The sequence below is a fragment of the Tamandua tetradactyla genome, chromosome 3, assembly GCF_023851605.1.
Source record: "Tamandua tetradactyla isolate mTamTet1 chromosome 3, mTamTet1.pri, whole genome shotgun sequence".
Lineage (NCBI taxonomy): Eukaryota > Metazoa > Chordata > Mammalia > Pilosa > Myrmecophagidae > Tamandua > Tamandua tetradactyla.
Genome location: NC_135329.1, coordinates 215,290,118 through 215,303,735, shown reverse-complemented (window position 1 = coordinate 215,303,735; position 13,618 = coordinate 215,290,118). Strand labels below are relative to the sequence as shown.

The following is a 13,618-nucleotide window of genomic DNA, read 5'->3' as shown; positions in this document are numbered from 1 at the left end:
AGATCAGGTAAGATAAGTATTACAAATGAGCAGCTTATGCCCTGAGAGGTTAAGTGGCTTGGCCCAGGGAAGACAAGGAAGCTAGGTGTACTGTTTACCCTTCTACTGCAGAGCTTCTTCGACTTTGATGTGCTTACAGTTCACTTGGGATCTCATCAAAATGCAGTGGGTCTGGCATGGAGCTTCAGATTGTGCATTTCTAATATGCCTCTCAGAGAAATGTGATGCTCTTGGTCTGTGGACCACCCTTTGAGAAGCAAGGGTCTGTAACACACAGAGGGAGCCACTTCTGTCTTTCTGGGCCAAAAACAAATCTCTGAAGTCTTAAGCAAAACTGAGACTTCCTCTTATGTTATCTGCCTACCCAAGCACATCCCCTGGGGAAAGGCTTAAATGTATTGCCTAAGTGAGCAGCTGTCTCTAAGAAGGAGCATGACTACATGAACAACCACATAAGTAACATAATTCAACTTAAGTAAATGGCGGGGCCTGTTTGCTAGGAATAAAACTAATTTTTTTACACATTTAGTCCCCCTTAAAATGAACATGATATAAAGGTGTTATAAAAACAGCATATTAAATTTCATAATAAAATACCACGTGTATATATATATATATACAGTATGTATTCTAAGTCATTCAATGTATTGTTTCAGAATAAAGTACTACCACTGCTCCCCAGCTAAAATCATCTCCTCTTCCAAATATAAGGAAAAAACCTTGAATTGTAAGGACAATGACTGCATTGCCAGCAAGCACAAGGCCACAGGCTCCCCATTTGATCATAGTCATGTGAGCAAGAATAACAGGAAATCCAAAGGCAGAAACAACAATTCCAGTAGTGAAGAAATATGCCATTTCCCAATAGACACTACTTGCCCCATCTCAGTCATATGTGGCCCTTTTGGTAATAAATGGAGAATGGGTGAGAAGGCATGAAATTTCAGGACAACCAAGGGTCAATAAACACCATAATTTTCTAAGGCACATCCTAGCATAAAAATAGTCCAATAGTCCCACTTAAGGATAATGCCACAAGAGTTTTAATGCCCACCATGACTCACAAGCTGGGGCACAGAATGCTTCCTCTAGTATATCTTGATCTAGGAATTCTTTTGAGTTTTCCAAAATATTACATTTTAATATAAAACTACTAGGAGATAATTCATAAGAAATGTTGAATAAAGCTTAACTATCTTATTTCTCATCTTTTTAAAATTTTTTATTAATTAAAAAAATTACAAGAAACACAAACATTCCCAACACATACACTCAGCAATTCACAATATCATCACATAGTTGCATATTCATCATCATGATCATTTCCCAGAACATTAGCATCAATTCAGAAAAAGAAATAAAAAGACAACAGAAAAATGTAACAAACAGAAAAAAAAATTTTTACGTGCCATACCCCTTACTGATCCCTTTCATTGATCACTAGCATTTCAAACTAAATCTATTTTAACATTTGTTCCCCCTATTATTTATTTTTATTCCATATGTTCGTCTCATCTGTTGACAAGGTAGATAAAAGGAGCATCAGACACAAGGTTTTCACAATCACACAGTCACATTGTGAAAGCTATATCATTATACAATCATCAAGAAGCATGGCTACTGGAACACGGCTCTACATTTTCAGGCAGTTCCCTCCAGCTTCTCCACTACATCTTGAATAACACGGTGATATCTACTTAATGTGTAAGAATAACCTCCAGAATAACCTCTCGACTCTGTTTGAAATCTCTCAGCCATTGACACTTTGTCTCATTTCACTCTTCCCCCTTTTGGTGGAGAAGGTTTTCTCAATCCCTTGATGCTAAATCTCATCTCATTCTAGAGTTTTTCTCAATCCCTTGATACTGAGTCTCAGCTCACTCTAGGATCTCTGTCCCATGTTGCCAGGAAGGTCCACACCCCTGGGAGTCATGCCTCACGCAGAGAAGGGGAGGGTGGTGAGACTGCTCATCGTGTTGGCTGGAGAAAGAGCCACACCTGAGCAACAAAAGAGGCTCTCTTGGGTGACTCTTAGGCTTAAATTTTAGGTAGACTTGACCTATCCTTTGTGGGGTTAAGTTTCATATGAACAAACTGGGGGCTCAGCCTATAGCTTTGGTTGTCCACACTGCTTGTGAGAATATCAAGAATTCAACTTGGGGAAGTTGAGTTTTCCCCTGTTCTCACCATTCCCCGAAGGGAACTTTGCAAATACTTTTCCACTCACTGATCAAATCGCTCTGGGATTCATCAGGGCATCACCTGGACAAACCAGCAAAATCTCATGTCCTATACTAAGTTCCATGTACTTAAGGTGTTCAATCAACTATCTACATAAGTTATATTAGGAGATGCACTAGTCAAAGTATAGATTTGTACCAAATAAACATTTTTTGCTTTACTCTCACACATTAGCTGAAAATTTTAAATAGTAAGTACCATCTATTTTCAGCACACTGCAGTAATGACATTCTTTTGTTCTTCCTCATGCAAAAACATTTTAAATTTGTACATTTAGTCACTATCATTATACACTCTATGCATTCTAGATTACACCATCTCAATCTTTATCATCTGTCTTTCTTTGTGATTTCATTTATGCCCCAGCTCTCCTCCCTCTGTCATTCTCAGATGCAGCTTCATTCAGTGTTTTAACATAATTGTATTACAGTTAGGTAATATTGTGCTGTCCATTTCTGAGTTTTTGTATCCAGTCCTGTTGCACAGTCTGTATCCCTTCAGCTCCAATTACCCAATATCTTACCCTATTTCTATCTCCTGATGGTCTCTGTTACCAAGGAAATATTCTAAGTTTATTCACTAATATCAGTTCATATCAGTGAGATCATACAGTATTTGTCCTTTTGTTTCTGGCTGATCACACTCAGCATAATGTCCTTAAGGTCCATTCATGTTGTTACATACTTCATAACTTTATTCTGTCTTAGAGCTGCATAATATTCCATCTTATGTAAATGTCACAGTTTGTTTAGCCAACTGTCTGTTGGTGGACATTTTGGCTGTTTCCATCTCTTGTTAATTGTTAATAATGCTGCTATAAACATTGGTGTGTAAATGTCCATTTGTGTTCTTGGCCTCGTGTCCTTTGAGTAGAGACAGCATATAGATGGGTCCTGTTTTTTAATCCATTCTGCCAGACTATATCTTTTGATTGGAGAGTTTAATCCATTAACATTCAGTGTTATTACTGCATAGGTAGTACTTTCTTCTACTATTTTGCCTTCTGGATTTTATATGTCATATCTAATTTTCCTTCTTTTTACCTTTACTCATAGTCTTCCTTTCTACACTCTTCTCCACACCTCTCTCTTCTGTCTTTGTATCTGTCTCTAGTGTTCCTTTTAGTATTTCTTGCAGAGCTGGTCTCTTGGTCACAAATTCTCTCAGTGATTTTTTGTCTGAAAATGTTTTAATTTCTCCCTCATTTTTGAAGGAAAGTTTTGCTGGATATAGAATTCTTGGTTGGCAGTTTTTCTCTTTTAATAATTTAAATATATTATCCCACTGTCTTCTCGCCTCCATGGTTTCTGCTGAGAGATCTGCGCATAGTCTTATTGGGCTTCCCTTGTATGTGATGGATTGCTTTTCTCTTGCTGCTTTCAAGATCCTCTCTTTCTCTTTGACCTCTGACATTCTGATTATTAAATGTCTTGGAGTATGTCTATGTGGAGCTATTCTCTTTGGGGTATGCTGCACTTCTTGGATCTGTAATTTTAAGTCTTTCCTAAGAGTTGGGAAATTTTCAGTGATAATTTCCTCCATTAGTTTTTCTCCTCCTTTTCCCTTCTCTTCTCCTTCTGGGACACCCACAATACGTTTATTTGTGCACTTCATATTGTCTTTCAATTCCCTGAGTCCCTGCTCATATTTTTCCATTTTTTCCCTATAGTTTCTGTTTCTTGTCAGATTTCAGATATACCGTCCTCCAGTTCAGAAATCCTATGTTCTGTCTCTCCAAATCTACCATTGTAGGTTTCCGTTGTTTTTTTCATCTCTTCTACTGTATCTTTCATTCCCGTAAGTTCTGTGATTTGTTTTTTCAGACTTTCAGTTTCTTCTTTTTGTTCTTTCCTTGCCTTCTTTATATCCTCTCTCAATTCATTGATTTGGTTTTTGATGAGGTTTTCTATGTCTGTTCGTACATTCTAAATTAATTGTTTCAGCTCCTGTATGTCATTTGAATTGTTGGTTTGTTCCTTTGACTGGGCCATATCTTCAATTTTCCTAGTGTGATTTGTTATTTTTTGCTGGCATCTAGGCATTTAATTACCTTAATTAGTTTATTCTGGAGATTGCTTTCACTTCTTTTACCTAGGGTTTTCTTGCTGGATGAATTTGTTGTCTATCTGTTCTTTGACATTCCGTTCAGCTTTATCTGGACCTAGCTTAGGTTTTGTTTAACAGAGGAGAATTTTTCAGTTCTTGTTATCTTGTTCCTTGCCCTGGTTGTGTGGTGCCTTTTCCCCACGCACACTTAGGAGGGTCTACTTAGATATTATAGACCCCAGCCAGATTTTCCCAGACCATACTGGCCTCTTATCAGGAGGAAAGAGTCACCTGCGTCAGTTTTCCCTGAGGGTGAGACCCAGCAGGATGAAAGACTTTCCTGTGAAGTCTCTAGACTCTGTTTTTCTTATCCTGCCCAGTATGTGGTGCTTGTCTGACTGCAGGTCCCACCAGCATAAGATGATGCAGTACTTTTAACTTTGGCAGACTCTCCCTGTTGCGGGCATGGCGGAGAGAGAGGAGAGGTTGTAGGCTGGTTTTAATGGCTTCAAATTACCAAGACCTGGTGTCTGATATTCCTTGATGGAGGGATTCCACCTGGGTGGGGCTTCACCCCTCCCTTGGGGAAGGCACAGGTTCCAGACAAGCCCCCAAAAGAGCTCACTTCTGCCTATGCCTGGGGCAGTTGCAGCCTGAAAAGTCCTGCCGCTGTATCCAGAGGAAGTCAAGCCTTTGTAGATACACAGCCACAAAAACCTCTGTTTCCTTCTTTTTTTTCCCCCTTTTTCTGTCAGTCCTGCCCCCTTGGCACTGGGGCAAAAATGAGCAACCTCCACTTTGATCAGGTTCACCTAAGCTGGGGGCCTATTTTTAGTAGTCAGAATTTGTTAATTAGTTCCACAGTTGGCATTTGATTGTGCCCAGTCCTTGCTGCTGGTAAAGTCCTTTCCTTTCCCTTCTGGGAAGTGGCCTGTGGGGGAGGGGCATTGGCCGCCACAGCTTTGAGAACTCACAGTTCTGGGGGGTGCTCGCAGTGGGTCCAGCTGGTCCAGACTGGGATGTGCTGTGTGTCTGGTCACTGACATGGCCCCAGGAGCTGTTCTGTACTGTTTCTGGTTATTTAGTAGTTCTGGAGGACGAACTAAAATGTGCACGTTGTTAAGTCGCCATCTTGACCCAGAAGTCTATTTCTCATCTTTGATTTGTTATTTATTTAGTTATCCTAAATAAATATTCTTCCTAGTTCCAAGATAAGTGTAGTAACTTTCTGTTCCTAAGAGTAGTTACTTTTGTGAATGACATATTTTTAGCCAGTAGTTAGAAAATTAAGTTTGACATAAGTTAAAGTCATCAAATATAACCCTTTCATTTTCTGCTTTTATATTTTAGATATGCTTCTCTTGCTTTTAGTAAAAACAGTAATGCAAAGATGGCTGCAGAAGAAATGAATGGAATAGATATAAATGGAAAGTCAGTAAATGTGCGACTTGTTAAAACTCCTGGAGAATATACATCACCAGTGTCCTCCAAAAATGGAAGGAAAGATAATTTAAATAATTTGGGAAAAAGTACCAATGAAGAAATCAACTCATCTTCCTCTATTTCTAGATTGCCCAGAACTAGACCAAGGCAATTGGGATCTGAGCAAGACAATGAGTTTTTCCCTTTGGACCACAAGGTTAGTTTTCTTGATTTGATCCCTCAGATAATCATTGTATATGTCATATTGCTATAAGTAGCTTTATAGAATAAATAATTCTAGTTTCAGCAATCTTAAAGTGGGAATGAGAGCGTTAATTCTGAATTATTTTTGACCTTCAATCCACCCTAACTTGCTTGTCCTACTTTGCGAGCTGCCGGAAAGCAATATACCAGAAACGGAATGGCTTTTAAAAAGGGGGATTTAATAAGTTGCTACTTTACAGTTCTAAGGCCAAGAAAATGTCCCAATTAAAACAAGTCTATAGAAATATCCAGTCAAAGGCATCCATCCAGGGAAAGATACCTTGGTTCAGGAAGGCCGATGAAGTTCAGGGTTTCTCTCTCAAGTGAGAAGGCACATGACAAGTACAGTCTGGGCTTGTCTCTCAGCTGGAAGGGCACATGGTGAACACAGTCAGGGTTCCTCTCTCATCTGGAAGGGCACATGGGGAAACACAGCATCATCTGCTAGCTTCTCCTCCTGGCTTCCTGTTTCATGAAGCTCCCCGGAAGGCATTTTCCTTCTTCATCTCCAATGGTCGCTGGCTGGTGGACTCTGCTTCTCGTGGCTATGTCGTTCTGCCCTGCTGTCTCTGAATCTCCCATTCTCCAAAACATTTCCTCTTTTATAGGACTCCAATAAACCAATCAAGACCCACCCAAATGGGTGGAGACATGTCGTCACCTAATCCAGTTTAACAGCCACTCTTGACTAAATCATGTCATCCAGGGAGAAGATCTGATTTCAGTTTCAAACATACAGTGTTGAATAGGGTCTACTCCACCTTTATGAAATGGGATTTGGTCAAAAACATGGCTTTTCTAGGAGGCATACTTCCTTTCAAACCAGCACATTGCTTTTGTGCAATGCCAGTTGCCACAATGTCAGTCTTTGTAGATCTCTTGTAGTTGAACTCATTCTCTTTAACTTTAAGGCTCTTGGCTAATGCTTTGCATTGTTTTTGTCTGTTTCTTTGTTCCTGTGCTTTGAGTAGCTAATTATACTTTCATCACTCTTTTTTTTTCATAGGTAATCTTATCTCATAAATGTTAAAACCATAAACTATAGTCATTCTGTGTTCTAAAGGTTTTTATTGTGAAATATATATACAAAGAAAAAAAAGAAGAAAATAATTTTCCAAGTACCCTTCAACAAGTAGTTACAGAACAGATTTCAGAGTCTGTTATGGGTTGCTATTTTAATTTGCTAAATGCTGCCAGAATGCAATAGAAATGGAATGGCTTTTAAAAAGGAAATTTCCCAAGTTACAAGTTTGTAGTTCTAAGGCCCTAAAAATGCCCAAACTAAGGCATTCAGAGAAAGATACTTTGACTCAAGAATATCCAGTGTCTGTCACACGGTAAGGCACCTGGCTGGTATCTGCTAGTTCTTGTTCCTGGTTTCTTTGCTTCCAGCTTCTGATTTCAGTGGTTTCCTTTCTTAGCATCTGTGGGCCTTCAGTTAGCTTCTCCAGGGTAGAACTCTGGGTTCTAGCTTGTTTAGTGTCTCATGGGAAGCACATGGTGAATCTGTTGGACTCTGCATTTCCAAACATCCCTGTCTAGGTGCCTACTCTCAGCATTGCAAGCATCTCCACTTGTCTGTGTCTGTGTTGGCTCTGGGCTCTCAACCAAAATGTTTCCCCATTTACAGGACTACAGTAAACTAATCAAGACACAAATAGGCAGAGTCACATCAAAAGGTCACATGCACAATTGAGTGGCTACATCTCCATGGAAACAACCTAATGAGGCGATCCCACCCTACATTATTGAATCGGGATTAAAGAACACAGCATTTCTGGGGTACATAAGAGTTTCAAGCCAGTGTAGTTACCTTTCCACTGTTTCAAAGTTTTCCTTTTAGCTGCTCAGAAACATGGTAGGCTAGAAGCAGTATCAGTATAATGATTCAACTGTCATATTCATTTGTTAAATCCTATTTTCTCTATTACAACTCCTCCTTTTCCTTTGATCCTTCTCCCAATCTACCTATAGGGATCTTTAGGCAATGCCCATTCCGATTTTTTCATGTTAAGAGACGGTGTCGACAGTAGAGGATAGGGGTACATAATTAGTTGATAATCTTGGAGAGCCTGGTCCTTCTGGGTTTCAGTTTATACCTGGCCTGGGAACCCTCTGGAAATTGTTGGTTCCAGGAAAACAAACTCAGTGCATGAAACTTTTATAGAGTCTCATTTCAAGCCCTAGATGTTCTTAAGAGTTAACAGGAGTGATGTTGAATGGGGTTTAGCAAACCATTACAATGAGCACTTTCTAACTGATGCTTGCATAATAGTCACCTCTTGATTCTATTTGATCTCTCTTAACCACTGATGCCTTATTTTATTATACTTCTTTCCCCCTTTTTGGTCAGAAAGGTGTTGTCGATCCCATGATGCCAGGGCCAGACTCATCCCCGGGATTGTCAGGGAGACTTTTACCCCTGAATGTCATGTCCCATGTGGGCAGGAGAGTAATGATTTCCTTGCAAAGTTGGGCTAAGAGAGGCCACATCTGAGAAACAAAAGGGAGTTCCTGGAAGCAACTCCTAGGCCTTGTTTAAGTAGTCTTAGCTTCTCTACTGCATAAATAAGTTTTATAAGGGCAAGACTAAAAACCCAGGGCTTGGCCTCTTTTCCTGGGAATCCTCAATGGTTGAGAGAGAACCTGGGGTTTCCTAGATAGGAAAGTTTAATAGTTCCTTTTGTTTTCCTTAGGACCCTCAGGGGACACACTAAGTGTGACTGCTATAAGGGCTTACAATATAGGCTCTCGATTTTCTTGCAAGTATTTTCTAAAAGAGACCTTAGCATGTTTGTTCTTTTGTTTCTGGCTTATTTTGCACAGCACATTGTCCCCAATGTGTTGGTTGCATGCCTCTTGACATCCTTCCTTTTGATAGCTGCATTATATGCTATCATATAAATGTATCACAGTTTACCATTCTGCTTCTCAGTCATTATATCCTTCACTTCCTCAATCTATTTTAGGGCATCATGGATAATGTCTAAAATAAACAAACTATGCCTTACAGTATCTTCACTTATTTACATAATCAGCAGCACTCTCAATTTTAGACAGTTTTCATTGGTCCATAGAGACAAAGAACCAACTAGCAAAGCCTCATCAAATATCAAATCAAAGCTACTCCTATTAACTTGTCCCTACCCCCTACCCCCCACCAATGAGTTGCCTCTAGTAGTGTTGTGGTGCTGTTGATGTCTTCCTATTAACTACTGGCCATAACATGTAATTTTAGTTTTACCCCTATACCCCTCAACTTTTGACACTTTATCCAGTATCAAACCTTCAAAATAGTTCATGTGAGAACTTATTTATAATTTTAGATTGTACTGTACATCCTCTTCAATATGGAGATGTTATTTATATCCCCACTATTTAGTTACCATCACTTCACTATATTCCCTTGTTTAAGTTCAACCTTAATTGGGTAGCCTTTCTGCCATCTCTAGCTTCTGTGTATCTCTAGGTCTGCTATATTCTATAGTGTAACCTCTGAGATTACCTTTACCAGAATTATAATAGCAAAATTATACAGTATCTGTCCTTTTGTGTCTGTCTTATTTCATTCAGTATTATGTCCTCAAGGTTCATCCACCTTGTCATATGCTTCAGGACCTCATTTCGTCTTATTGCTACATGATATTCCTTCTATGTAAATGCATTATTTTGTTTATCTACTTGTCTATTGATGGACACTTGGATTGATGGATTATTTCCATCTTTTGGCAGTTGTGAATAGTGCTGCTAGGAACATTGGTGTTCAAATGTCTGTTCATATCACTGTTCTCAGCTCTTCTGGATGTATACTGAGTATTAGTATTGCCGGGTCATAGGACAACTCAATATTTAGTTTCCTGAGGAATCACCAAACTGTTTTTCACAGTAGCTACACTATTATACATTCCCACCAACAGTGAATGAGTGTTCCAGTTCTTCCACATACTGTCCAACATTTGTAGTTTCCTATTTGTTTAACAGGCACCATTCATATAGGTGTGAGGTGATATCTCATTGTCATCTTGATTTCCATTTCCCTTATAGCTAATGAAAATGAGCATCTGTTCATGCGCTTTTTAGCCATCTGTATTTGTTCTTTGGAAAGGTTTATTCGTATCCTCTACCCATTTTATAATTGGGCTGTTTTTGTTGTTGAGTTGTATAACTTCTTTATGTATGCTAGATATGAAGCCTTTATCTGATATATGGTTTCCAAATATTATCTCTCATTGTATAGGCTGTCTCTTCACCTTTTTGACAAAGTCCTTTCAGACACAGAACCTCTTGATCTTAAGGAGTTCCCATCTGCGATTTTTTCTTTTGTTGCTTGTACTTTAGGTGTATAGTTTAAGAAACTACTTCCTATTTCTAGATCTTGAAGTTGTTTCCCTCTATTTTTTTCTAACAGTTTTATGTACTGGCTTTTATATTTAGGTCTTCAATCAGTTTTGAGTTAATTTTTGTATAGGGTGTAAGGCTGTGGTCCCTTTCATTTTGTTGGCTTTTCATATCCAGTTCTCACATGCCCATTTATTGAAAAGACTGTTCTGTCCCATTTCAGTGGATCTGGGGGCCTTATTGAAGAGCAATTGTCCATAGATTTGTTAGTCTGTCTCACACCCTCGATTCAGTTCCATTGGTCGATACTTCTATCTCTGTGCCACTATCGTGCTGTTTTTATCACTGAGGCTTTATAGTAAGTAATCTTTAAAGTCAGGATGTGTTAGTTCTCCCATTTTGCTCTTCTTTTTTAGGATATCTTTAACTATTCAAGGTCTCTTTTCCTTCCAAATGAATAAAACAAGTTTTTCATATCTTCAAAGAAGGCTGTTGGGATTTTAATTGGTATTACATTAAGCCTCTAGATTAATTTGGGTAGAATTGACAGTTTAACAACATTCAACCTTCCTAAAAGAAATTTAGCAATGTATTGTAGTTTTCTATGTACATTTCCTTGGCATCCCTGGTTAGGCTTAATCCTAAATACCTGATTCTTTTGGTCACTGTTTTGAATGGAATTTTTTCTTTAATTGTCTCCTCAGATAGGTCATTGCTTGTTTATAGGAACATTACTGATTTTTTTGTACATTTATCTTGTATCCAACAATGTTGCTGAATTTGTTTATTAGCTCAAGTAGCTTTGTCGTAGATTTGTCAGGGTTTTCCAAGTATTGGATTGTATCATCTGCAAATAATGAAAATTTTACTTCTTCCTTTCCTATTTGGATACTTTTATTTCTTTCTCCTGTCTAATCACTCCAGCTAGAACTTCTGGTAGAATATTGAATAATGGTGAAAATGAGCATCCTTGTCTCATTCTCAATCTTAGGGGGAATGCTTTCAGTTTCTCACCATTAAGTATGATACTCGCTATGGGTTTTTCATATATGCCCTTTATGATATTGAAGATGTGTTCTTCAACTACTACCTTTTGAAGTATTTTTAAACTTTTTAAATTGTGTAATATAACATGTATGCAAAGCAAAGAAAGAAAAAAGTAATCGTTTTCAAAGCACTGTTCAACAAGTAGTTATAGGACAGACAGATCCCAGAATTTGTCATGGGTTACCATACCATCTTCTCAGATTTTTCCTTCTAGCTGCTCTAGAATATAAGAGGCCAGAAGGAATAAATATTTCCTTTTGAAATATTTTTATCAAGAAAGGATGCTGAATTTTGTTGAATGCTTTTTCATCATCAGTTGATATAATCTTGTCATTTTTCCCTTTCAATTTGTTGGTGTGCTGTATTATGCTGATTGATTTTCTTGTGTGGAACCATCCTTACATTCCTTTTATAAGCCCTGCTTGGTCGTGATGTATAATTCTTTTAATGTGTCATTGGATTGGATTTGCTAGTATTTTGTTGAGAATTTTTGCATCTATGTTCATTAAGGAGATTGGTCTGTAATTTTGCTTTTTTGTAGCATCTTTATCTGATTTTGGTATTAGAGTGATATTAGATATATGAAATAAGTTAGGTAGCATTCCTTTTTCCTCAATTTCTTGAAAGAGTTTGAACAGGATTGGTGTTAGTTCATTTTGGAATGTTTGATAAAATTACCCCGTGAAGCCGTCTGGTCCTGGGCTTGTCTTTGTAGGAAGATGTTGATGACTGATGGATTATCTTTACTTTTAATTGGTTTGTTGGAATCTTCTATTTCTTCTCAAGTCAGTGTAGGTAATTTGTGTGTTTCTAGGAATTTGCCCATTTCAGCTAGGTTGTCTGGTGTGGTGGCCTATAGTGTTTCATAGTGTTCTCTTATAAATTTTAAAATTTCTACAGGATCCCTGGTAACAACCTCCCTCTTGTTTCTGATTTTCTTTATTTGCATTCTGTCTTTTTTTGCTTTGCCAATCTAGCTAGGGGTCCATTGATTTTCTCAAAGAACCAACTTTTGGTTTTATCAGTTCTTTCTATTTTTTGTTGTCCAGTTCATTTATGTGTGCTTTAATCTTTATTTCTCTTCTTTAATTTGCTTTGTAGTTCGTTTGCTGTTCTTTCTCTAATTAGTCCAGGTAAACAGTTAAGTCTTTCTCTAATTACTCCAAGTGAGCTATTAAGTCCTTGCTCATTCTTGTTTTTTAATATAGGCATTGAGGGCAATAAATTTCACTCTCAGCATTGCCTTTGCTGCATCCCATAAGTCCTAATATGTTATATTCTCATTATCATTTGTCTCCACATATTCACCGATTTCTCTACCAATTTCTTCTTTGACCCAGTGATCATTTAAGAGTGTGTGTTTAATATCCATGTATTTATAAAAGCTCTGTTTTTTTGGTGATTATTAATTTCCAGCTTTATTCTGTGTGGTCAGAGAAAGTGCTTTGGATAATTTCAGTCTTACTTAATTTATAGAAACTTTATTTTGTGTCCCAGTATATGATCTACCCTGGAGAACGTTTTATGTGCACTAGAGAAGAATGTATATCCTGGTGTTTTGGGGTATAATGATCTATTTACGTTTATTAGGTTGAATTCATTTATCCTATTGTTCAGGTCTCTATTTCCTTGTTGGTCCTCTGTCTTGTTCTGTCTGTAGTGGAGAGATGTATTGAAGGCTCCCACTATTATTGTTGAAACTGGTATAGTTCCCTTCTGTTTTGCCAATGTTTGCCTCACATACATACTTTATAACTCCTTGATCGGGAGAATAAATATTTATGGTCATTATTTCCTCTTGGTGAATTGTCTCATTTATTAATATGTAGTATTCTTCTTTTTCCCTGATGGTTTCTTTACATTTAAAGTCTATTTTATCTGATATTAATAATAGATACTACTCCTGCTTTCACTTGGTTACAGCTTGCTTAGAAGATCTTTATCCATCCTTTCACTTTCAATCTATTTGTGTCCTTAAGTCTAAGATCTTGTAAGGAGCATATAGAGGAATATTTTTAAATCCTTTCTGCCAATCTTTATCTTTGAATTGGTGATTTTAGTCTGTTAATGTTCAGAGATATTACTGTAAAAGCAGTTCTTAAATCTACCATCTTATCCTTTAGTTTTTAGTTGTCAGATCTATATATTCTTTTCCTTATCTCCTTTTTTATCCTTTAAATTAAGATTGCATGTACTCTTCAATTCTGTGCCCTCCTCCAGGCCTCCCTGTCCTGTCTTTTTTTTCAGCTGACAGGACTCC

General features: G+C 37.8%; 1 protein-coding gene and 1 pseudogene across 13 annotated transcripts in view; one reads left to right on the top strand and one right to left on the bottom strand.

The window, feature by feature from the left end:
• The window catches only part of RBM44 (RNA binding motif protein 44), a 90,516-nt gene that overhangs the window by 52,559 nt on the left and 24,339 nt on the right, over positions 1–13,618 (top strand). For 11 of the 13 annotated variants that reach the window (XR_013173145.1, XR_013173146.1, XM_077155569.1 and 8 more), the window contains one exon: positions 5,638–5,926. Coding sequence is in view for 10 of the 13 variants with exons in the window: in XM_077155569.1 (XP_077011684.1) it covers positions 5,638–5,926 (289 nt within the window). In the remaining 3 variants the exon portion in view is untranslated. The remainder of the gene's footprint in view (positions 1–5,637; positions 5,927–13,618) is intronic. The other 2 variants (XR_013173147.1, XM_077155567.1) reach the window with 2 other exon arrangements.
• LOC143676880 (leptin receptor gene-related protein pseudogene) lies at positions 640–1,057 on the bottom strand (annotated as a pseudogene).